The sequence below is a fragment of the Somniosus microcephalus genome, chromosome 2 (genome assembly GCF_052327205.1).
Source record: "Somniosus microcephalus isolate GS21.2 chromosome 2, FLI_Smic_1.0, whole genome shotgun sequence".
NCBI lineage: Eukaryota > Metazoa > Chordata > Chondrichthyes > Squaliformes > Somniosidae > Somniosus > Somniosus microcephalus.
In genome coordinates, this window is record NC_140988.1 from 369,787,443 (window position 1) to 369,812,163 (window position 24,721).

The window sequence follows — 24,721 nt, forward strand, 5'->3', positions numbered from 1 at the left end:
GAAATGACAACATAGAAACAGGAGCAGGAGTAGGCCATTCGGCCCCTCGAGCCTGCTCCGCCATTCAATGAGATCATGACTGATCACCCAAATTCAGTACCCTGTCCCTGCTTTCTCCCCATATCCCTTGATCCCTTTAGCCTTAAGAAATATATCCAACTCCTTCTTGAATATATTTAATGAATTGGCCTCTACTGCCTTCTGTGGTAGAGAATGCCACAGGTTCACCACTCTCTGGGTGAAGAAATTCCTCCTCATTTCTGTCCTAAATGGCTTACCCCTTATCCTTAGACTGTGACCCCTGGTTCTGGACTCCCTGACCATCGGCAACATCCTTCCTGCATCTAGTCTGTCCAGTCCTGTCAGAATTTTATAAGTTTCAATGAGATCCCCTCTCATTCTTCTAAACTCCAGCAAGTATAAGCCCAATCGACCCAATCTCTCCTCATACGTCATTCCTGCCATCCCAGGTATCAGCCTGGTGCATAAAATGCTGGAAACACTCAGCAGGTCAGGCAGCATCTCGACCTGAGACATGAACGCTATTTCTCTCTCCACGGATGTTGCCTGACCTGCTGAGTATTTGCAGCATTTTCTGTCCTCTTAGAGGCCTTCCACGACCATCCGAGGCCTTGCAAACATCCAGCAGCACTCCCTACACAGTTAAAAAAAACTTTTAACATCTATTGCAGCAAGCCACTACTTCAATAAAATCAAAAAAAACAGTCCATAGCTTAAATGCAAACTTATCTGAAAGATATGTGTATCCTTTTAAGAGCTGCAGACACCGGCACTCTCAGCCTGCTTGCACGCCAGGTTTACCTTACGTGCTTAGGACCCAGCGCTGAATTCAGCGCGAGGGTCAAAGTTCGGAGTGATGACGTTAAGTCGGCGTTGTATGCCGATTGACGTCACAACGCCACCATTTTCTTTCAAGAGCAGCGCAAAGGGAGGGAGGGAAATGGAGGCCGCCATGGGACCCGCCAGCAGCTGGCGAAAGAGTGGTGGCCGCCATTTTTTCACCATTTCCTGGTGCTACGGCATGGCGGTACGTAGATGAATTTCTAGCCCGATCATTTCCCGGTTTCTCTCTCCCACCTTTCTTAAATAATTCAGTTGCATTTGCAATTTTCCAATCTAAAGGGACAATTCCTGAATTGAGAGAGTTTTGGAAGATTATGGCGAAAGCATCTGTAATTTCTTCACATACTTCCTTTACAGCCCTGGGGTGAAAACCATCAGGTCCTGGGGATTTTTCAGTCTTTAGTGCCATTACTTTTTCTAATACTGTTTTCTTGCTCACGTTAAGTTTAGTGAGTTCCAGACCTTGATTCATCATTAGTTTCCCTGGAATGTCAGGTATATTATCCTCTTCCTCCTCTGTGAAGACTGACACCAAGTAATTATTCTACAAGACTGTAATTTCCTTAATTTCATTTGCACTATTACCCACATCTGTTCCCTTGCACTTTTATAAGCTCTTTCCTTCAGTTTTATCTCACCTCCTTTGTCGACCATGACTGTTTTATTTGGTAAGTGGGGCTCTTTTCCCTTAGGGGTATACACTGGTCCTGTATTAAGTTAAAAAAAAATTTGAACACCTGCCACTGTTCATCTGTAGTTTTACCCAATAACAGTTTTGAGCAGTTTGCTGTCGTCAGTCTCGGTTTCATCCTGCTAATGTTAGCCGTTCCAAAATCTAGAATCTGAGTAACAGTGTCATGTTTCTCCTTTTCAAACCTAACATTGAATTTGATCATATTATGATCACTATTCGATAAGTGTTCCCTTAATGTGTTCCCACACCTTGAGTATTGTGTGCAGTTTTGGTCGCCTTATCTGAGGAAGGATGTTCTTGCCATGGAGGGAGTGCAGCGAAGATTCACCAGACTGATACCTGGGATGGCAGGAATGACGTGTGAAGAGAGACTGGGTCGATTAGGCTTATATTCGCTAGAGTTTAGAAGAATGAGAGGGGATCTCATTGAAACTTATAAAACGCAGGAAGGATGTTCCCGATGGCGGGGAAGTCCAGAACCAGGGGTCACAGTCTAAGGATAAGGGGTAAGCCATTTTGGACTGAGATGAGGAGGAATTTCTTCACCCAGAGAGTGGTGAACCTGTGGAATTCATTGCCACAGAAGGTAGTTGAGGCCAACTTATTAAATATATTCAAGAAGGAGTTAGATATATTTCTTAAGGCTAAAGGGATCAAGGGATATGGGGAGAAAGCAGGGACAGGGTACTGAATTTGGATGATCAGCCATGATCTCATTAAATGGCGGAACAGGCTCGAGGGGCCAAATGGCCTACTCCTGTTCCTATCTTCTATGTAAATATGTTTCTATGTTTCTAAATATCTCCTTAGATTATTAACTAAGTCTGGTCCATTACTCATTACTAAATCCAGTATGGCTTGCCCTATTGTTGGTTCTAGAACATATCGCTCCAGAAAACTATCTTGAATGCACTCAAGAAATTTACTATCTTTCTGAGACATAGGAACCTAGGAACAGGAAGAGGTCATTCAACCCCTCGAGCCTGTTCCGCCCATTCAATGAGATTGTGGCTGATCTGTGACCTAACTCCATATACCCGTCTTTCCCCATATCCCTTAATACCTTTGGTTAACAAAAAGCTATCAATCTCAGATTTAAAATTAACAATTGATCTCGCATCAACTACCATTTGCAGAAGAGAATTCCAAACTTCTACCACCCTTTGTGTGTAGAAGTGTTTCCTAATTTCACTCCTGAAAGGTCTGGCTCTAATTTTTAGACTATGCCCCCTAGTCCTGGACTCCCCAACCAGCAGAAATAGTTTCTCTCTATCTTCCCTATCTGTTCCCCTTAATATCCTGAAAACGTCGATCAATTCACCCCTTAACCTTCTAAATTCTAGGGAATACAACCCTAGTTTGTGTAATCTCTCCTCATAACGTAACCCTTGAAGTCCGGGTATCATTCTGGTAAACCTACGCTGCACTCCCTCCAAGACCAATATATCCTTCCTAAGGTGTGGTGCCCAGAACTGCTCACAGTGCTCCAGGTGTGGTCTAACCAGGGTTTTGTACAGCTGCAGCATAACTTCTACCCCCTTGTATTCTAGTCCTCCAGATATAAAGGCCAGCATTCCATTAGCCTTTTTGATTATTTTCTGTACCTGTTCTTGGCATTTTAATGATTATGTACCTGGACCCCCCAAGTCGCTTTGGACCTCCACTGTTTTTAGCTTTTCACCATTTAGAAAGTATCCTGTTCGATCCTTTTTAGGTCCAAAGTGGATGAGCTCACATTTGCTTACATTGAATTCCATTTGCCACAGTTTTACCCATTCACTTGATCTGTCAATATCCCTTTGTAATTTTATGCTTTCCTCTACACTGTTTACAATGCGCCTATCTTTGTGTCATCAGCAAATTTGGATATGTGACTTTCTATGCCATCATCTAAGTTGTTAATAAATACTGTGAATATTTGAGGCCCCAACACAGATCCCAGCGGGACACCACTAGTCACCTCCTGCCAATTAGGGTACCTACCCATTATCCCCACTCTCTGTCTCCTGCCGCTCAGCCAATTTCCTAACCAGGTCAATAATTTGCCCTCAATTCCGTGGGCTTCTACCTTAGATAACAGCCTCTTATGTGGGACTTTATCAAATGCCTTCTGGAAGTCCATATACATAACATCCATAGAATTCCCCTGTCCACTACTTTAGACACCTCTTCAAAAAACTCAATCAGGTTTGCCAGGCCTATATTCTCTAGAGTTTAGAAGAATGAGAGGTGATCTCATTGAAACATACAAAATTCTTACAGGGGTTGACAGGGAGGATGTTTCCCCTAGCTGTTGAGTCTAGAACCAGGGGTCACAGTCTCAGAATAAAGGGTCGGCCATTTAGGACTGAGATGAGGAGAAATTTCTTCACTCAGAGGGTGGTGAATCTTTGGAATTCTCTACCCCAGAGGGCTGTGGAGGTTCAGTCATTGAGTATATTCAAGCTAGAGATCGATAGATTTTTTGGATATTAAGGTAATCAAGGAGTATGGGGATAGTGCAGGAAAGCGGAGTTGAGGTAGAAGATCAGCCATGATCTTACTGAATGGCAGTGTAGGCTTGAGGGGCCGAATGGCCTCCTCCTGCTCCTATTTCTTATGTTCTTATCAGGCCTGTAGACAACTCCCAATACATTTTTAAGTCCTCTCTTATTCTTCAATTCTAACCATAGTGTCTCCGCTGATTGCTTTCCTTTACCTATATCCTCTTTTACCAATGTTGTAATATTATCTTTAATCAATAAGCCTACCTCTCCTCCTGTCCCACTTTCCCTATCCTTAAGGAGATTACAGAGATAGGGAGGGACGAGGCCACAGAGGGATTTGAAAACAAGGATGAGAATTTTTAAATCGCGGCTTTGCTTAACCGGGAGGCAATGTATGTCAGCGAGTACAGGGGTGTACGAGACACGGGGGGAGACAGGCGATATTACGGAGGTGGAAGCGACGTTCCATCCAGTCAGGGTTAGCAACAACACAGCAGTTCTCGGACACAGGCACCAGCGATGAGGCTTGCATCAGGTCCTGGGTCTCTTCACCCCACCTAACCACGCAGCGTCTGCTTTCCTTTCAGAACAAGGTCTTCATTTACCGGGGGAAGGAGTACGAACGACGGGAGGATTTCGAACAAATGCTCCTGACCCAGTTCCCAAACGTGGAAATGATGAAGACAACATCGCCCCCTGGAGATGAGATCAAGAACTCTCCCGGACAATGTATCCTTTCAGTGAACGTTCAGATGAGTAAGAAAGACAGACTTGCATTTATACAGCGCCTTTCACGACCACCAGACGTCTCAAAGCGCTTTACAGCCAATGAAGTACTTTTTGAAGTGGAGTCACTGTTGTAATGTAGGAAACATGGCAGCCAATTTGTGCACAGCAAGCTCCCACAAACAGCAATGTGATAATGACCAGATAATCTGTTTTTGTTATGTTGGTTGAGGGATAAAGATTGTCCAGGACACCGGGGATAACTCCCCTGCTCTTCTTCGAAATAGTGCCATGGGATCTTTTACATCCACCTGAGAGAACAGATGGGGCCTCAGTTTAACGTCTCATCTGAAAGACGGCACCTCCAACAGTGCAGCGTTCCCTCAGCACTGCACTGGAGTGTCAGCCTAGCTTTATGTGCTCAAGTCGCTGGAGTGGGACTTGAACCCACAACCTTCTGACTGAGGGGCAAGTGTGCTACCCACTGAGCCACAGCTGACACTGACATGAAATGTGCACAGAGAGTGGGGTAGGAGGTGGGTGAGGTGGGCGGGGTGTCATTGTCTGGGATAACATGCAGGAAAATCAAGTCGACTAGCTTTCAATAATTGGCGTCCTTGGACTCCCAAATCCCTTTGCTCCTCCACCGTTCCGAGTTTCTCACCACTTAGAAAATACTCTGATTTGTCTTTCTTGGGTCCTAAGTGGATGACCTCGCACTTGCCCACATTAAACTCCATCTGCCATAGTTTTGCCCACTCACTTAATCTGTCTATATCTCTGTTCAATTTCCAGTCCCTCCAAATTTAGTGTGATTTGGAAATCTGGATATACAACTCGCTATTCCTTCATCCAAGTCATCAATAAAAATTGTGAAAAGTTGAGGCCCCTGTGTAGATCCCTGAGGAATACCACTTGTCACATACTGCCATTCTCAGTACCTACCCTTTATTCCCACTCTCTGTCTCCGACCTCCCAATCAATTTCCGACCCAAGTCAAAAGCCTACCTTCAAATCCGTGCGCCAATAATCAAATGTCTTCTAGAAGTCCATATAGAATCATAGAATGATACAACACAGAAGGAGGCCATTTTGCCCGTCGTGTCTGTGCTGGCTCTTTGGTAGAACTATCCAATTAATCCCACTCTCCTGTTCTATCCCCATAGCCCTGTAAATTTTTGCCCTTTAAGCATTTATCCAATTCCCTTTTGAAAGTTCCTGTTGAATCTGCTTCCTCCGCCCTTTCAGGCAGCACATTCCAGATCACAACAACTCGCTGTGTAAAAATAATGTTTCTTCATGTCGCTTTTGGTTCTATTGCTAATCACTTTCAATCTGTGTCCTTTAGCGACTGACCCTTCTACCACGAGAAACAGTTTCTCCTTATTTACTGCTTTATATAGATAGCATCCACAGACACTCAACGCTAATGGAGTTGTTGACTAATCATAGCAATCAATGAGTCTACAACAGACCCAGACATGAGGCGAGGAAAACCCCGAGTGGTGGAGAGCTTAGGGAACCAGAGGTCCAGTGTCACCTGTTCCTCCTCACCACACGTCATGTCTCAAATGACTAAATACTGTATCCAAATTGTTAATTTCTGAAAGAAATCTATCTAATTTGCATTTGAATGAATCAATACTAATTCTTTCGAAAGACTTCCATTGTTTCCCCAGGGAGTCTGTTCCGTAGATTGACCACTCGCTCACTGAAATATCGTTCCCGCAGATTAGCTGTGAATTTAACCCCCTTCGAGCACAGGCCGCGTCCTCTGGTTCCACTCCTCTGCTCCGACTGTTAACAAACTAATGCCAACTGGTGCAAGACTACCCCGCGGAGGCCAGCGCACACCAGTCAGGCAGTATAACTCCAGTAGTGTCAAGCCAGGTTTAACAAGTGCACAGGGTGTCCAATAGATATTATGAGCACTTTGTAAACTTACTGCAGAGTCTCTTTAACACCACAAGAAGGAGGATTTCAATAGAGAGGAACTCAGTATGGAGCTCCCAGTCTCCAAATTGCTAGCATAATATAGAAAGGCTTGCATTTATACAGCGCCTTTCATGAACACCGGACGTCCCAAAGTGCTTTACAGCCAATGAAGTACTTTTGGAGTGTAGTCACTGTTGTAATGTAGGGTAGTGCGTTTGATGTAGTGTATATGGACTTTAGCAAGGCTTTTGATAAGGTTCCACATGGCAGACTGGTCACGAAGTTAAAAGCCCATGGGATCCAGGGCAAAGTGTCAAGTTGGATTCAAAACTGTCTTGGAGACAGGAAGCAGAGGGTAATGGTTGATGGGTGCTTTTGTGACTGGAAGGCTGTTTCCAGTGGGGTTCCGCAGGGCTCAGTACTAGGTCCCTTGCTTTTTGTGGTATATATCAGTGATCTTGACTTGAATATAGGGGGTATGATTAAGAAGTTTGCAGATGATACTGAAATCGGCTGTGTGGTTGATACTGAAGAAGGAAGCTGTAGACTGCAGGAAGATATCAATAAATTGGTCAGGTGGGCAGAACAGTGGCAAATGGAATTTAATCCGGAGAAGTGTGAGGTAATGCATTTGGGGAGGGCTAACAAGGAAAGGGAATACACATTAAATGGTAGGACACTGAGTAGTGTAGAGGAACAAAGGGACCTTGGAGTGCATGTCCACAGATCCCTGAAGGTAGCAGGCCAGGTAGACAAGGTGGTTAAGAAGGCATACGGAATGTTTGCCTTTATTGGCCGTGGCATAGAATACAAGAGCAGGGGTGTTATGCTTCAACTGTATGAAACACTAGTTAGGCCTCAGCTAGAGTGCTGCGTGCAGTTCTGGTCACCACATTACAGGAAAGATGTGATTGCACTAGAGAGGGTACAGAGGAGATTTACAAGGATGTTGCCGGGAGTAGAGAATCTTAGCTATGAGGAAAGACTGGATAGGCTGGGTCTGTTTTCCTTGGAACAGAGGAGTCTGAGGGGAGACCTTATTGAGGTGTATAAAATTATGAGGGGCATAGACAAAGTGGACAGAAATGGCCTATTTCCCTTAGCAGAGGGGTCAAAAACCAGGGGGCACAGATTTAAAGTAATTGGAAGGTTTAGAGGGGATTTGAGGGGAAATTTCTTCACCCAGAGGGTTGTGGGGGTCTGGAACTCGCTGCCTGAAATGGGGGTAGAGGCAGGAACCCTAACCACATTTAAAAAGTACTTGGATGTGCACTTGGGATGCTCTAACCTGCAGGGCTACGGACCAAGAGCTGGGAAGTGGGATTAGGCTGGATAGCTCTTTGTTGGCCGGCGCGGACACGATGGGCCGAAATGGCCTCCTTCCGTGCTGTAACTTTCTATGATCCCATGAAACGCGGCAGCCAATTTGCGCACAGCAAGGTCCCACAAACAGCAATGTGATAATGACCAGATAATCTGTTTTTAGTGATGTTGATTGAGGGATAAATATTGGCCCAGGACACCGGGGAGAACTCCCCCTGCTCTTCTTCGAAAAAGTGCCGCGGGATCTTTTACGGTCACCTGAGAGAGCAGACTGGGCCTCGGTTCAACATCTCATCTGAAAGACGGCACCTCCGACAGTGCAGCACTCCCTCAGCACTGAGAGGCCTGCCCTCACGGTGCTGTATGCCAGTGAGAGTCACTAGGAGTGTCAGCCTGGATTTTTTTGTGCTGAAGTCTCTGGAGCAGGACTATGAACCCACGACCTTCTGACTCAGAGGGGAGAGAGAGAGTGCTGCCCACTGAGCCCCAGCTGACACCTGAATGTACCTGAATGTACCTCAGGCACCAGAGCTGTGACAGGCCGGAAGCCTCTTCCTAACGGCGACCCTCACTCTTTCAACTTGCCTTTTTCCCCCCCCCCCATTTCCCTCGGTATAGCCATGACAATGCTGCCCCCTTGTGTTTCTCTTCCTTTACTGTAACCCACAGTCGTTCAGTGTTTCACCGTGCAGCCGATCCAGGCCGATCAAGCGCAATTTCACAACAAGAATGTTCCGGAGCAGATTGTGGAGTAAGTTCTCAGCTGACGCATTATTCAATTTCGGCTATCTCAGGACGAAAATCTGTCCAGCGAACGGGGTCGTAGACGAGCATCCAAAAACGACGGACTGGGAAAGACTAGCTGGGCCATCGGGCCTGCCCCAGGAGCATTATGACAAGACACATCCTACAAACCCCCCCGCTCCCCCCACCCCGCAGTCCCCCCTCTCTCCCCATGTAATCTCCTGGGAGTGGCAATGAAAATTAAACCCAGAGCCAAAATAGAAAGTGGAGCAAGTTCTCTGCGCCACTAACTAAAGACCGATAAGGAGACACGGGGATTAAAAACAGAAAATGCTGGAGATACTCAGCAGGTCAGGCAGCATCTGTGAAGAGAGAAACAGAGTTAACGTTTCAGGTCACGAAGGGTCATCGACCTGAAACGTTGACTCTTTGTTTCTCTCTCCACAGATGCTGCCTGACCTGCTGAGTATTTCCAGCATTTTCTGCTTTTACTACATATAATCAAGTTTAGTATGATCAAATAATTGTTAAAGTTAACATATTTTTCTACTGTTAACCATCCTAAAGACTCAGACATTCTGGTACAGCAAGAGGCCAATCAGCCAATGTTTCTTACACTGGCATTTCCTAGTCACCACAATGTGACTTCTGTGACGAAGGGTCATTGATCTGAAACATTGACTTAGTTTCTTGCTCCACAGATTTTCTGTCCGCCAACCAGTTCTCTATCCAAGTCAATACCTTGCCCCAATCCCATGTGCCTTAATTTTACACGCTAATCTCTTATGCGGGACCTTATCGAAAGCCTTTTGAAAATCCAAATACACCACATCCACTGGTTCTCCCTTATCTATTCTACCAGTTACATCCTCAAAAAATTCCAGTAGATTAGTCAAGCACGATTTACCTTTCGTAAAGCCATGTTGACTTTGTCCGATCCGGTCACTTTTTTCCAAGTGCTCTGCTATTACATCCTTTATAATGGACTCTAGCATTTTCCCCACTACCGATGTCAGGCTTACCGGTCTGTAATTCCCCATTTTCTCTCTACCATCTTTTTTGAACAGTGGGGTAACATTAGCTACCCGCCAATCCATGGGAACTGTTCCAGAGTCTATAGAATTTTGGAAGATGACCAGCAATGCATCTACTATTTCTAGGGCCACTTCCTTAAGTACCCTAGGATGTAGATTATTAGGCCCTGGGGATTTATCGGCCTTCAGTCCCATCAATTTCCCTAACACCATTTCCCTACAAATACTGATTTCTATCAGTTCCTCCCTTTCATTAGACCCTATGTTCCCCGACATCTTTGGGAGGTTATTTGTGTCCTCCTTTGTGAAGACAGAACCAAAGTATGCCCCACCCGGTGTTATCATCATCGACTGAAAGCCATGTTTTAAATGTGACCTTTTTTAAAAAAAAAAAAGAGCATAAATGGCAAAAAAAATGGAAACTCATAAAACAAAATGATAACGGTGCTCCCAGTGTCCGCCAAACGCTTCATTCCCTGCGGTACCTAACAGCCGCGGAAGGCTTCGGGAGTGCGGGTGGGCACCGCGTGCTTCCCCCTCTCCGGGGCCAGCAGCGCCCCGCGATTCTCGCCCGGGGTTTGGGCGGAGCGCTCCGGCTATTCCCGGCTCCACATTAGTCGAGAAAACCTTTTTTTTTGGGATGGCGGCCTCCAGCGATCCCGTTGAGGACCCGTCGGTTTGGTCCACCGCGCCCACCCGAGACCTCTGAACGAACAACCCACGTCGCCGCGCCACGACCGGTCGCACACGGATTGTTACAGCGGCCATTCGGGGGGGAGGCCTGCCCTCACGGCGCTGTTTCCCAGGGAGAGCCAGCGTCTGCAGCAGATAATTGGAGGGAATATTTAAAACTGAAACCCCCACCAAAGCACTTGGGAATGGGACGGGCCAGTCAGAAGAGACTTCAATCTGGAGAACCCAGGCTGGCGGGGACTTTGAAATTCATGCTGTAAATGGACGTCCCGTGCAATTATTTTAACGCATTATACCTGGGATGGCAGGAATGACGTATGAAGAGAGATTGGGTCGATTAGGCTTATATTCACTAGAGTTCAGAAGAATGAGAGGGGATCTCATTGAAACTTATAAAATTCTAACAGGACTAGACAGACTAGATGCAGGAAGGATGTTCCCGATGGCGGGGGAGTCCAGAACCAGGGGTCACAGTCTAAGGATAAGGGGTAAACCATTTAGGACAGAGATGAGGAGGAATTTCTTCACCCAGAGAGTGGTGAACCTGTGGAATTCTCTACCACGCAAGGCAGTTGAGGCCAATTCATTAAATATATTCAAGAAGGAGTTAGATATATTTCTTAAGGCTAAAGGGATCAAGGGATATGGAGAGAAGGCAGGGACAGGGTACTGAATTTGGATGATCAGCCATGATCTCATTAAATGGCGGAGCAGGCTCGAGGGGCCGAATGGCCTACTCCTGCTCCTATCTCCTATGTTTCTATATTATGAATCCAATGTTACTGGTTTCCAAAGCCTCCTGGAAACCACGATCCCACACTCAACTCTTTCTTCCTCAGCACCCTAATGAGAAAGATGAGGCCAATCATGTCTATTGAAATGATGGGTACGGTCGCATAGTGGTTGAAGTTACTGGAGTAACCCAAAGGCCTGGACTTAATGGTCACGGCGATGTGAGTTCAAATCCCACCACGGCAGCTGGGAAATTTAAATTCAGTTAATTAAATAAATCTGGATTAAAAAGCTAGTATCAGTAATGGTGACTATGAAACTACCGGTTTGTTGTAAAAACCCATCTGGTTCATTAATGTCCTTTAGGGAAATCCCTGCTGGACTCTTAACTGTGCTCAGTTGTACCAAAGGGATGGGCAATAAATGCTGACATTGCCAGCGACCCCCACATCCCATGAATGTATATTACAATAAAGTGTCTCACATGGCTGCTGTGATTCATCACTCACTTCCCAACGTCCTGTCTCGCCGCCCATCTCAAAATTGACGGCAGCCTATCAGCTGCTGCCCAGTCATGCCTGCGCGCGCTGGTCCTGTTGCCCATCCCACCTTATCAAAATCTGTTTCTGTTCTAGTGGACCACTAATCCAGAGGCCCCTGGGCTAATAATCCAGATAGGACGCTGAGTTCAAATCCCATCCAGAATTTGAATTGACTTTTTTTTAAAATCGGGAAATAGGTAGCTGGTCTCAGTCAAAGTGACCAGGAAGCTGTCGGATTGTCGTATCAACCCACCTGGGTCACTAATGCCATTCAGGGAAGGAAACCTGCCGTCCTTACCCGGCCTGGGCCTACGCGTGACTCCAGCCCTAACCAAGGTGGCTGATTCTTAACTACCTTCTGAAGTGGGTCCAGCAGGAAGCCCAGTTGTATTAAACCACTGAGCCATAAATGCCGGCCTTGCCAGCACCGCTCATATCCTGAGAATGAGTGAATAATAAAGATAACCGGTGAAAATGCACACTTGTTACAAACTAGGGTTTAACCGGAGCTATTTTTGGGAGTCTCACATTCCACGTAAACGGGATTTCTGAAAGTTATGGTGGTGGAGCGTGAGATTCCTTACGGGAATTCCCATCCGCCCCCCACCCACCCCCCCATCTCTCTCATGTGTCTTTCCACTTCAGGAAGGTCAGTGCTGGGGGACCTCTCAGTCACCACGACCACTCCAGAAACAAGTGGTGAGAAAACTGAGGAGAGACAATTCAGCTCCAACATGAAATCTTCAGGAACATCTCCTTCCTTCACCTTACAATTTTTTTCATCCCTTTCACCCATCAGCTTCTTCAAGGCTAATAACGTTATGAAGTTCAGGTACTCCAGACCAACCAGAAGAGGGCCGAAGGACCCTGAGAATGAATTTGCTGTAAGTGCCTCTTTATCCATTAAAACATATCTCTGGATCATAGCCTGGGTGGAATTCATTGGAGCCACTGATTACTTGCATTGTGTCTAAGTTTTCTTAGCCACCTCTATCTGTCTATCTGTCTGTCTATCTTTTTTTTTATATTCGTTTCTGGGATTGCCCTCAAAGCTCAGTGGCTGCATGTTTGGAAATTACGGAGTGCCACTACAAGCACTGTGGGAGTACCTTCACCACATGGACTGCAGCAGTTCTTGAACCATGGACTGTACCATTGTAGCAAGAATAAAGGGGGTATCTCAGACTATACTATTGGAACAAGAAAATAGGGGGTTTCTCAATACAATAAGTCAGTCAGGTAAATTAACTGTATTATACTATTTAACCAATATTTTAAAGTATTTTCTTTCTTAAACTTTCATGACTCTTACAGCGCTGTTAGGGAGAGAGTTTCAGGATTTTGACCCAGCGACGATGAAGGAACGGCGATATATTTCCAAGTCAGGATGGTGTGTGACTTGGAGGGGAACTTGCAGCTGATGATATTCCCATGCACCTGCTGCCCTTGTCTAGGTTGTGGAGATCGCGGGTTTGGGAGGTGCTGCCGAAAAAGCCTTGGCAAGTTGCTGCAGTGCATCTTGTAGATGGTACACACTGCAGCTACGGTGCGCCGGTGGTGCAGGGAGCGAAGGTTTAAGGTGGGGTGCCAATCAAGCGGGCTGCTTTGTCCTGGATGGTGACAAGCTTCTTGAGTGTTGTTGGAGCTGCACTCATCCAGGCAAGTGGAGAGTATTCCATCACACTCCTTACTTGTGCTTTGTAGATGGTGGAAAGGCTTTTGGGAGTCAGGAGGTGAGACACTCGCTGCAGAATATCCAGCCTCTGACCTGCTCTTGTAGCCACAGTATTTATGTGGCTGGTCCAGTTAAGTTTCTGGTCAATGGTGACCCCCAGGATGTTGATGGTGGGGGATTTGGTGATGGTAATGTCGTTGAATGTCAGGGGGCGGTGGTTAGACTCTCGCTTGTTGGAGATAGTCATTGCCTGGCACTTGTATGGCACAAATGTTACTTGCCATTTATCAACCCAAGGCTGAATGTAATCCGAATCGTGTTGCATTCGGGCATTATCTGAGGAGTTGTGAATGGCACTGAACCCTGTACACTCATCAGCGAACATCCCCACTTCTGACCTTACGATGGAGGGAAGGTCATTGATGAAGCAGCTGAAGATGGTTGGGCCTAGGACACTGCCCTGAGGAACTCCTGCAGCGATATTCTGGGTCTGAGATGATTGACCTCCAACAACTACAGCCACCTTCCTTTGTGCTAGGTATGACTCCAGCCAGTAGAGAGTTTTCCCCTGATACGCATTGACTAGGGTTACTTGATGCCGCACTCGGTAAAATGCTGCCTTGATGTCAAGGGCAGCCACTCTCATCTATCTATCTGTCTGTCTGTCTGTCTGTCTATCTATCTATCTCAATTAAAGAAAGACTTGTATTTCTATTGCACCTTTCATGACCACCGGACATCCCAAAGCACTTTACAGCCAATGAAGTACTTTTTGAAGTGTAGTCACTGTTGTAATGTAGGAAATGCGGCAGCCAATTTGCGCACAGCAAGCTCCCACAAACAACAATGTGATAATGACGACATAATTTGTTTTAGATGTTGGTTGAGGGATAAATGTTGGCCGAGACACCGGGGAGAAATCCCGTGCTCTTCTTCAAAATAGTGCTGTGGGATCTTTTACGTCCACCTGAGAGAGCAGACGGGGACCTCGGTTTGACGACTGATCCGAAAGACGGCACCTCCGCCAGCGCAGCACTCCCTCAGCACTGCACTGGGATTGTCAGCCTGGATTGTGTGCTCGAATCTCTGGAGTAGGGCTTGAACACCTCACTTCCCCAATCGATCTAGGCCAATGCTCTACCGTGTTATGCATCACACGTTAAATGGGGCCCAGCCTCTTTGGCTGTTTGATATCCGATCCTTTCATCGGAAGAAAGGGGATGTGAGAGTGGCTGTTTCAAGCCAAACCTTTATAGTCTTGCGTTACTGTGCTCTCTCGGGTAACGAGGCCAGAATGTGTCTGAAGTTTATCTTTCACAGCTATTTTGTTTGTTCTCTGCCTGCGGCAGTAACTGAGCTCATTAAGAGTACAGAGCCCACGCTGCTGTTATGTTGATCAAACACTTTGCTTCTATGATGTACGTCAGTCTCTTGCCGAAAACTTTCATGCTGGCGATGCACCGGGAACATCAGTCTGGCACCTGCCAAAGCGCCGCTAATGAGTTTGAGAGCGGGGGCCTCGGCGTTAACCCCTTCACCGCCAGTCATGTCCATTGTAATATACTTGGGTAGAACAAATGAAGGACAGAGACACGACGAGCTGATAGTCCATGTGCTTGCTTTACTAGGCCCAAGCATAATGAGCATGCTCATACCAAACCATGTGACAAACCATGTGATAATACATGACACTGCTTTCTCCTTAAAAAAAAATGTACACATTCCGCTCTCAAATACAACAAAACTATGGCCCCACTTTTCCCAACAAAACAAAGACTCCTGGCTTTTTTTCTTTCAAATTAACTACAAATCCAGTTTAATAACAGGTTTGCGGAGCCTTCCTGATCTCCTTACAGAAGGTTTTGGTGTTGAACCAATTTTCGGGCTGTTTTGTTTTGGTTCCGAACTCAAAGATGATCCTGTTTCTATCTCAGACTTGTTTGAATTCATATGTTTCATTTCAATCCACTTTGAGTGACTATGTACAAGTACCAGGAAATAATAATTTCCTTTCTCACAGAAGTCTACATGCACTCTCTGAGAAGGTCTACTTGGCCATGACCAAGGTTGTAGTAGAGTTTTGGGTGGTTTGTTTCTGCAGTTTTGACAAACGCTGCATTTGCTGACAAGTGATTCAAGATCACTGTCCAATCCAGGCCAGTAAACAAAGCTTCCTGCAATTGATTTCATACTGACGATCCCTGGATGTTCTGTATGAAGTTCAGCCAGAATTCTATCTCCCAAAGAAGTAGGTACCACCACTCTGTTTCCCAAGACAATTCAGTACAATGGTTATGGAATGGTTCCAACTCTGTGTCCAGACTGATCAGTCCATCCATTCAAGGTGCTTTCATACACTCTTTTTAGTACTGAGTCCTTTTGAGTCTCAACTACAATCTCAGTTGCATTCACGGGAAAGTCTTTGTCAACTGCACCCAGCGTGAAAACCACACCTTCACTCCCAACACATGAGTCTTCATGTGGCAACCTGGACAAGGCATCTGCGATTGCATTTTGCTTTGAAGTGCAATATGCAATCGTTCAGTCATATTGTGGCAACAACTCTACCCAACATTGCATTCTTGATGCGGCCATTGAGGGATGGCAGATTTGGGCCCATATATTGCTAGGAGCGGTTTACGATCGGTTATCGGGGTAAACTTTCTGCCGCTCAGGAACTGTTGGAATTCTTGATTCCAAACACTATGGCGAGTGCATCCTTTTCAATTTGCACGTAGTTTCATTCGCTCTTTGTGAGGGCAAACACGATTAGTTTCTCTTGGCCACCATCCATTACGTGGCTTATGATAGCTCCTGCACTATAGCTAGAAGCATCACACACTAACTTGAGCTCACACTCTGTGTCAAAGTGCACAAGCTGAGCATCGCTAGAGAGACTTCTCTTACAAGCGTCGGAAGCTTCCTGTTGTGCTTTTGTCCACTTGCACTGGACATCCTTCTTGAGGAGCTCGTGCAATGGAGCTAACATGGTCACTAACTCAGGTAAGGAACGTGCATAGTACTGGACCATTCCAAGGAAAGATCTTAACTCAGACATGTTCTGTGGCTTTGGAGCATTGATGACAGCGTCAACCTTTTCCTTCACTGGTTGCAAACCATTTGCATCAACTCTCAGACCAACGTGCACAACCTCGGGCTGCACAAAAGCAGATTTGCGCCTTTTCAATTTGACATTGTGGGAATTCAACCTTTGAAGCACTAAATCTAACACTTTTAGATTTTCTTCCTCGCTGCTTGTTGTGATCAGCACATCGTCTTGATTGCATAAGCAATTTGGAATTCATTGCAAAATCTTATCCATTGTAACCTGGAAGATTTGGGGGAGGACTTTACACCAATAGGACAGCTTGGTTTATGAGTACAGTCCCTTGTGTGTGTTCACGACCACCAGACGTCTCAAAGCGGTTTACAGCCAATGAAGTACTTATTGGAGTGTAGTCACTGTTGTAATGTGGGAAAGTGAGTACTGTTGATAGTGAGATACTGTTGATTCTCTTTGTCGACATTCAGCTGAGCGTAAGCGTGCAACAGGTCAAGTTTGGAGAAAACCTTTGACCCAGAGAATGCTGCATATAAATCTTGCGATGTACATAGATACATAGATACATAGAAGATAGGAGCAGGAGTAGGCCATTCGGCCCTTCGAGCCTGCTCCGCCATTCAATGAGATCATGGCTGATCATCCAAATTCAGTACCCGGTCCCTGCCTTCTCCCCATATCCCTTGATCCCTTTAGCCTTAAGAAATATATCCAACTCTTTCTTGAATATACTTAATGAACTGGCCTCCACCGCCCTCTGTGGCAGAGAATTCCACAGGTTCACCACTCTCTGGGTGAAGAAATTCCTCCTCATTTCAGTCCTAAATGGCTTACCCCTTATCCTTAGACTATGACCCCTGGTTCTGGACTCCCCGGCCATCAGAAACATCCTTCCTGCATCTAGTCTGTCCAGGCCTGACAGAATTTTATAGGTTTCGATGAGATCCCCTCTCAATCTTCTAAACTCCAGTGAGTATAAGCCCAATCGACCCAATCTCTCCTCATACGTCATTCCTGCCATCCCAGGTATCAGCCTGGTGAATCTTCGCTGCACTCCTTCCATGGCAAGAACGTCCTTCCTCAGGTAAGGCGACCAAAACTGCACACAATACTCAAGGTGTGGTCTCACCAAGGCCCTGTACAACTGTAGCAAGACATCCTTGTTCTTGTACTCGAACCCTCTTGCTACGAAGGCCAACATACCATTTGCCTTCTTAACCGCCTGCTGCACCTGCATGCTTACCTTCAGCGACTGGTGCACAAGAACACTCAGGTCTCGTTGCACTTCCCCTTCTCCCAATCTATTACCATTCAAATAATAATCTGTAGGTAATGGGTACTGCTCATCGTCAACTGTTTGGTTGATGTTAACTTTGTAGTCACCGCACAAGCGTGCAGTTTTGTCTGCTTTGGGCACTACCACAATCGGGGTAGCCCATTCACTTTTGCCGGTTTTTACTAGCCCTCCGTTCTCTCTTAGTTTCTCTAGCTCTTCCTCCACCTGACTTTTCAACGCATAGGGGACTGGCCTTGCCTTACAATAGACAGGCTTCGCATTGGACTTGATGCGGATATGTGCGTCATGCCCAGTGATGCCCTCATAACTGTCTGAGAACATGCTTTTATATTTGTTCAGCATTGTGCCGAGTCGCTTCTTTGAAGCATCTACACTGAAGATGTTTCTCCAGTCTAGTTTTAACTTTCTCAACCAGTCTTTGCCCATGAGGGTTGGCCTGTTGTTGTAGCTCGCTACAATAATAGGCAGCTTTACTGACTGGCCATTGTGCTGAACTGTACATTCCATTTCTCATGTCTCTAGGATTTCTCCGGAGTAGGTTTTTAACTCTACAGTACTCTTTGTAAGTGGTATTTGATGAAACTTAATCTCATATGTGTCCTTACTCATGGTAGAGCAGTCCGCCGCTGTGTCGATACACATATCAATATATTGGTCATTGATCAAAAGTTATGTACGGAAGTCTTTCACATGACTGCTAGCGTTGTCGTTAGTGGCATAGATACTGTAGATGCCTAGTTCTTCAACATCAGGTGTGTTCACTTCAATATTGTGAACTCCTCCCTTTTGTTGTCGCTGCATTGCATTGCCACTAGAATGGTTCTTACTTCCTGCTTTAGATCTAGTTCTGCAAGCGGTTGAAATATGATCTTGCTTCTGGCGGCGAAAACACTTTGCACTTCTGTATTGGCAGGACTGTGGTGAGTGATTTCCATTGCAGCGATAACAATTCACTGAACAGCTCTCACCGACATGCTTGTGACTCGGTCTCACAACTGTAGGTTTGGCGGTGGCTTTGTGACTGCAGACCTCAGCTGCACTAGTCACTTGAGTTGGATGGAGCTCCCTCGCATTCTTAGACGCCATCTCCATAGATAGGGCAGTTTTGCATGCTCTGTCAAACGTTAGGTTCGGAGTGTTCAGTAACATGGACTGCGTGCGCTCATTCACCAGTCCACACACAAACTTATCTCGCAACACACGATCCAAAACTGTGCTGAAGTTACTATACAAAGACAGGTTCTTAAGAGCTACAATGTACTCACTGATGGTTTCACTTTGATTTTGGTTTCTGGTACCAAACTTATAGCTCTCTGCTATTTCTAATGGCTTTCGGTCGAAATGGTCCTCGAGTTTCTCGACAATGTCTTCAAACGACGCATCCTTCGCTTTCCCTGGTGAGAGTAGGTTTGTCAACGTTCCGCAGACATCTGGCCCGATCTCCGTTATAAAAATTGCTTTCTTCCGTTCACGAATTACCTTATTTTGAGATTGAACATTCTCATCTGCAGCTTCGGTCTCAAAAATGTTATTGGCCTTAAAAAACATCTCCATCTGCTCAATGTAAGAACTGAATGGTTTGCGAGCTCGGTCATACCATGCCGAGGCTTGCGATGAATCCCATACATGATTGTCCCGATCCCGTCGAACAGTGACTCAGCACACTATCTGTGTACCTGTGAGAACCAACCACGCTGTTGCTGTGTATACAGACACGGGAAAGTGAAGCACAGACGATTCTGTACAAGCATTAACGGTAAGACATCGCAAAAATTCAGTTTTGGTGTCACAAATTCACCTTAAACTTGTCCACTCGAAGGTTGAACACTGTGTCCTTCCACGATCCCTAAAAATGGCTTTGGGATCCCATTCTCGTCGCCAAAATGTAATATATGTGGGTAGAACAAATGAAGGACAGAGACACGATGAGTTGCTAGTCAAGGTGCTTGTTTACTAGGCCAGAGCAAACTGAGCATGCTCCTACCAAACCATGTGATAATACATTACACCCATCTTTCCTTCAGAGGAACCCCTTACCTCACTCAGAACCATACAACAACAACTTGCATTTATACAGCGCAAGGCGCTTCACAGGAGCGATTATCAAACAAAATTTGACACTGAGTCACATAAGGAGATATTAGGGGAGGGCAGATGACCAAATGCTTGGTCAAAGAGGTTTTAAGGAGCGTCTTATACGAGGGTAGAGAGGCGGAGAGGTTTAGGGAGGGAATTCCAGAGCTTAGGGCCCAGGCAGCTGAAGGCACAGCCACCAGTTGTGGAACGATTAAAATTGGGGATGCGCAAGAGGCCAGAATTAGAGGAGCGCAGATATCTCGGTGGGTTGTGGGGCTGGAGGAGATTAGAGATAGGGAGGGGCGAGGCCATGGAGGGATTTGAAAACAAGGATGAGAATTTAAAAATTCAAGGAGCCGCTTAACCGGGAGCCAGTGGTAGGTCAGCGAGCACAGGGGTGATGGGTGAACGGGACTTGGTGCGAGTTAGGACACGGGCAGCCGAGTTTTGGATCACATCAAGCTTACGTAGGGTAGAACATGGGAGGCCAGCCAGGAGTGCGTTGGAATAGTCAAGTCTAGAGGTAACAAAGGCATGGATGAAGGTTTCAGCAGCGGATGAGCTAAGGCGGGGTGGAGTCTGGCGATGTTACAGAGGTGAAAATAGGCAGTCTTGGTTATGGCGCGGATATGTGGTCAGAAGCTCATCCTGAGGTCAGATATGACACCAAGGTTGCGAACAGTGTGGTTCAGCCTCAGACAGTTGCCAGGGAGAGGGATGGAGTTGGTCAATGGCTTCAGTCATCCCAATATTTAGTCGGAGGAGATTTCAGCCCAGGAGGTCTGACAATTTAGAGACCATAGAGAGGTCGATAGAGGTGGTGGTGAGGATGGAGCTGGGTGTTGTCAGCGTACATACAGCACTAACAGGAAAGGATATACTCTATGGTGTCAGAGGTGCTGGAAGAAAGTGAAGATAAATGAATAAATAAATATTTTGCATCTGTGTTCACTATGGAGAAGGGTGATGTAGGCATATAAATCAGGCCGGGGGATTGTGATATACTTGAGCAAATTAGTATTGAGAGGGAGGAGGTACTAGTGGTTTTAGCAGGCTTAAATGTGGATAAATCCCCAGGCCCTGACGGGGTGTATCCCAGGCTGCTGTGTGAGGCAAGGGAGGAGATTGCAGGGGCTCTGACACAAATTTTCAGAACCTCTCTGGCTACAGGGGAGGTGCCAGAGGACTGGAGGACAGTTAACACAGTACAAGAAGGGTAGTAAGGATAAACCAGGGAATTACAGGCCAGTGAGCCTAACATCAGTGGTAGGGAAATTATTGGAAAAAATTCTGAGGGACAGAATTAGTCTCCACTTGGAGAGGCAGGGATTAATCAGGGATAGTCAGCATGGCTTTGTCAGGGTAGACCATGTCTGACCAATTTGATTGAATTTTTCGAGGGGGTGACTACGTGTGTGGACGAGGGTAGTGCAGTTGATGTAGTCTACATGGATTTTAGTAAGGCTTTTGACAAAGTCCCGCATGGGAGACTGGTCAAGAAGGTAAGAGCCCATGGGATCCAGGGCAATTTGGCACATTGGATCCAAAATTGGCTTAGTGGCAGGAGGCAGAGTGTAATGGTCGAAGGTTGTTTTTGTGACTGGAAGCCTGTGTCCAGTGGTGTACCGCAGGGATCAGTGCTGGGTCCCTTGCTGTTTGTAGTGTACATTAATGATTTAGATAGGAATGTAGGAGATATGATCAGTAAGTTCGCAGATGATACAAAAATTGGTGGAGTGATAAATAGCGAGGAGGGAAGCCTCAGGCTACAGGATGATATAGACGGGATGGTTAGATCGGCAGAACAGTGGCAAATGGAGTTTAACCCTGAAAAGTGTGAGGTGATGCATTTTGGGAGGACAAACAAGGCAAGGGAATACACAATGAATGGTAGGATCCTAGGAAGGACAGAGGATCAGAGGGACCTTGGTATGCATGTACATAGATCCCTGAAGGCAGCAGGACAGGTAGATAAGGTGGTTAAAAAGGCATATGGGATACGTGCCTTCATTAGCCGAGGCATAGAATATAAGAGCAGGGAGGTTATGATGGAGCTGTACAAAATGCTAGTTAGGCCACAGCTGGAATACTGTGTGCAGTTCTGGTCGCCACACTATAGGAAGGATGTGATTGCATTGGAGAGGGTGCAGAGGAGATTCACCAGGATGTTACTTGGGCTGGAGCGCTTCAGCTAAGAGAGACTGGACAGGCTGGGGTTGTTTTCCTTAGAGCAGGGAAGGCTGAGGGGGGACCTGATTGAGGTGTACAAAATTATGAGGGGCATAGATAGGGTAGATAGAAGGAACTTTTCCTCTTAGTAGAGGGGTCAATAACCAGGGGGCATAGTTTCAAGGTAAGGGGCAGGAGGTTTAGAGGGGATTTGAGGAAAAACATTTTCACCCAGAGGGTGGTTGGAATCTGGAACTCACTGCCTGAAAGGGTGGTAGAGGCAGGAACCCTCACAACATTCAAGAAGCATTTAGATGAGCACTTGAAACGCCATAGCATACAAGGCTACGGACCAGGTGCTGGAAAATGGGATTAGATTAGACAGGGCTTGATGGCCGGCGCGGACACGATGGGCCAAAGGGCCTCTTTCTGTGCTGTATGACTCTATGGCCTAGAAATTCAGTTGGTTGCGCCAGCCATTAGCGCCTTAGGAGGAGTAGATGTCGAGCGCTAGGCGCTTAGTGCCCGGGCGCAGCGCGACCTGCGCCTCGCCCCAACTTCAGTAGACATTTAGTGCCGGCGCAAAGTCTTGCGCACGCAGATCATGACGTCATTTCCTCGCGCCGGCCCATTGTGCGCCGGGCGGCCCCAGCGACTGTTGAGTTGAACGGTGCTCAGTCGATGCGGGCCACGGGGAGCGCAAATTAAAGGGCACTCCTGCTCCTTCTTTGTGAGCGACAAAGGGGAGGAGGGGGAGGAGGAGGAGGACGACGACCCGGCGTAGCGCCTAATGATAGTCGTGCATCGCCTGTTTTAGCGCAGCAGCAACCTCGTAGGGCGATGCGACTGAATATCGGTGAAGGGGGCTCGACTTTGCGCCGGGCACAAACTTTAGCGGCCGCCCAACTTTACCGCCCCAAAAGTGGCTATACTGAATTTCTAGGCCTCTGACTCTATAAAACAGAAGTGAAGAATGACAATGGCCCAGAAATTCGGGTCGGAGGCACGTCAGCCATTGTGCTGTGGGCCCGCGTGGGATTCCGACCCTGGGCCTCCTCCAACTGCCGGCGCACAGTGCTTGCGTATCCCAGGGGCGCAGTTAGTTCGATGCGTCCCCTGGGATCACGTGGGCCATGGAGAGACAATGGTAGCAGGGAAATGCCCATTCATAAAATTGACAGGAAGAGCTGTCAAAACTATAAATACTATAAGCCCCAAAACATAACTAAAACTTCAAATAATTTTTTTTTAAAACATCACATTTTTAAAATAACTATAAATTACATAAAATAACTATTTTAAACAATAATTAAAATTTTTGAAAAAATTTATTACATTTTCTAACGGGACTAAAAATAAACTTACCTTTCTTTAAAGCATTTAAAAATAATAAACCTGTGGAAAAAAAATTCTAATTTTAATTAATTCACCACTTACCTTGTTAAAAGCAGGCCTTGCGCCTCCTTTGTAAAAGTGTAACTGCTGGAGACTTACCCTCCCGGAGAAACCTGGAAAAAAAACGGAGGTTCCAGGCGTACGCACTGCCTCTCCGGCGCACGCGTTCCACCTGTGAACCCCTTCCTTTAAGGGAACGGAAGTTCCAGTTTCCCGCGCATGCGCAGTGCATGCACGAAACCGGCACTTTCGTTGGGCCTACGCGTGAGTACCCAGCGCGTACTCACCCGTGGAGACCCGAATTTCTGGGCCAAGAAGTAAATAATAAAAAAGCTCATGGTGTAAAGTAGAAGAGAAATTAAAGTAAATAAGCGAGCGTCTACTCCCAGCATGCAGGCAACTGCTATCCTTGTTGGAGATCGGAAAAGGATCGGACAACGTCTAGATGTATATAGAGCAAGTATATAGAGTAGCAGCATTATTTGCCCAGAAATTGGTGTCGGGGGCTTCCCGCGGGTGCAAGCCCCCGACCTACACTTACATAGCGCGGCGACAGTTGAGGCCTGGCCCTGCGTGGATTTCCTGTCTGTGGCCCAGTCCAGCTCCCGGCGCACTGTGCTTGCCTGATCCAGCGGCGTAGTTAGTTCGATGAGCCGGCTGGGATCACGTGAGCACTGGGCAACCAATCGGAGGTTGCAAAAGTTCATTCATGAGTTTGATAGCAAGAACTGTCAAACTCATGAAAACTCCGAGCGCCCAAAACAGTACATAAACTTCAAATAAAAGTTTTTAAAAATCCCACTAATTAAATGAACTAATAATAACTGTAAAAAACTATTTTAAACAATTATTCAAATTTCTGAAATTTTTTTTTTTTTTACGAATTCGGGTCTAAAAATACACTTACCTTACTGTAAAGTCTTTAAAAATAATAAACCTGTGGAAAAAAAATTCTAACTTTAATTATTAGACCACTTACCTTTTAAAACGAAGTCCTTCCGTCTGCTTTTTTCATTCGTAAAAAGTTGAGGCCTTCACACACGGGCAAAGCTTTAAAAAAAAAAGGAATTTCAGCACGCACGCGCAGACTTCTGCGCGCACGCGTTCGACCTCTGAACCCCTTGGTTCAGAGGAAAGGAAATGCCAGTTTTCCGCGCATGCGCTGTGCATGCTGAAAACCGGCACTTCCATCGGGTCCACGCGTGAGTACCCCGTCCGTACTCACGTGTTGGGACCCGAATTACTGGGCCATTATTTTCTTAACTGAGGAAGGAG

General features: G+C 46.2%; 1 protein-coding gene across 1 annotated transcript in view; it reads left to right on the forward strand.

Moving 5' to 3' along the window:
- The window catches only part of LOC147123754 (dedicator of cytokinesis protein 2-like), a 1,461,504-nt gene that overhangs the window by 1,399,173 nt on the left and 37,610 nt on the right, over positions 1–24,721 (forward strand). The window contains exons 41-43 of the mRNA XM_085975685.1: positions 4,632–4,773; positions 8,698–8,779; positions 12,573–12,657. Of these exons, the coding sequence (XP_085831811.1) occupies positions 4,632–4,773; positions 8,698–8,779; positions 12,573–12,657 (309 nt within the window). The remainder of the gene's footprint in view (positions 1–4,631; positions 4,774–8,697; positions 8,780–12,572; positions 12,658–24,721) is intronic.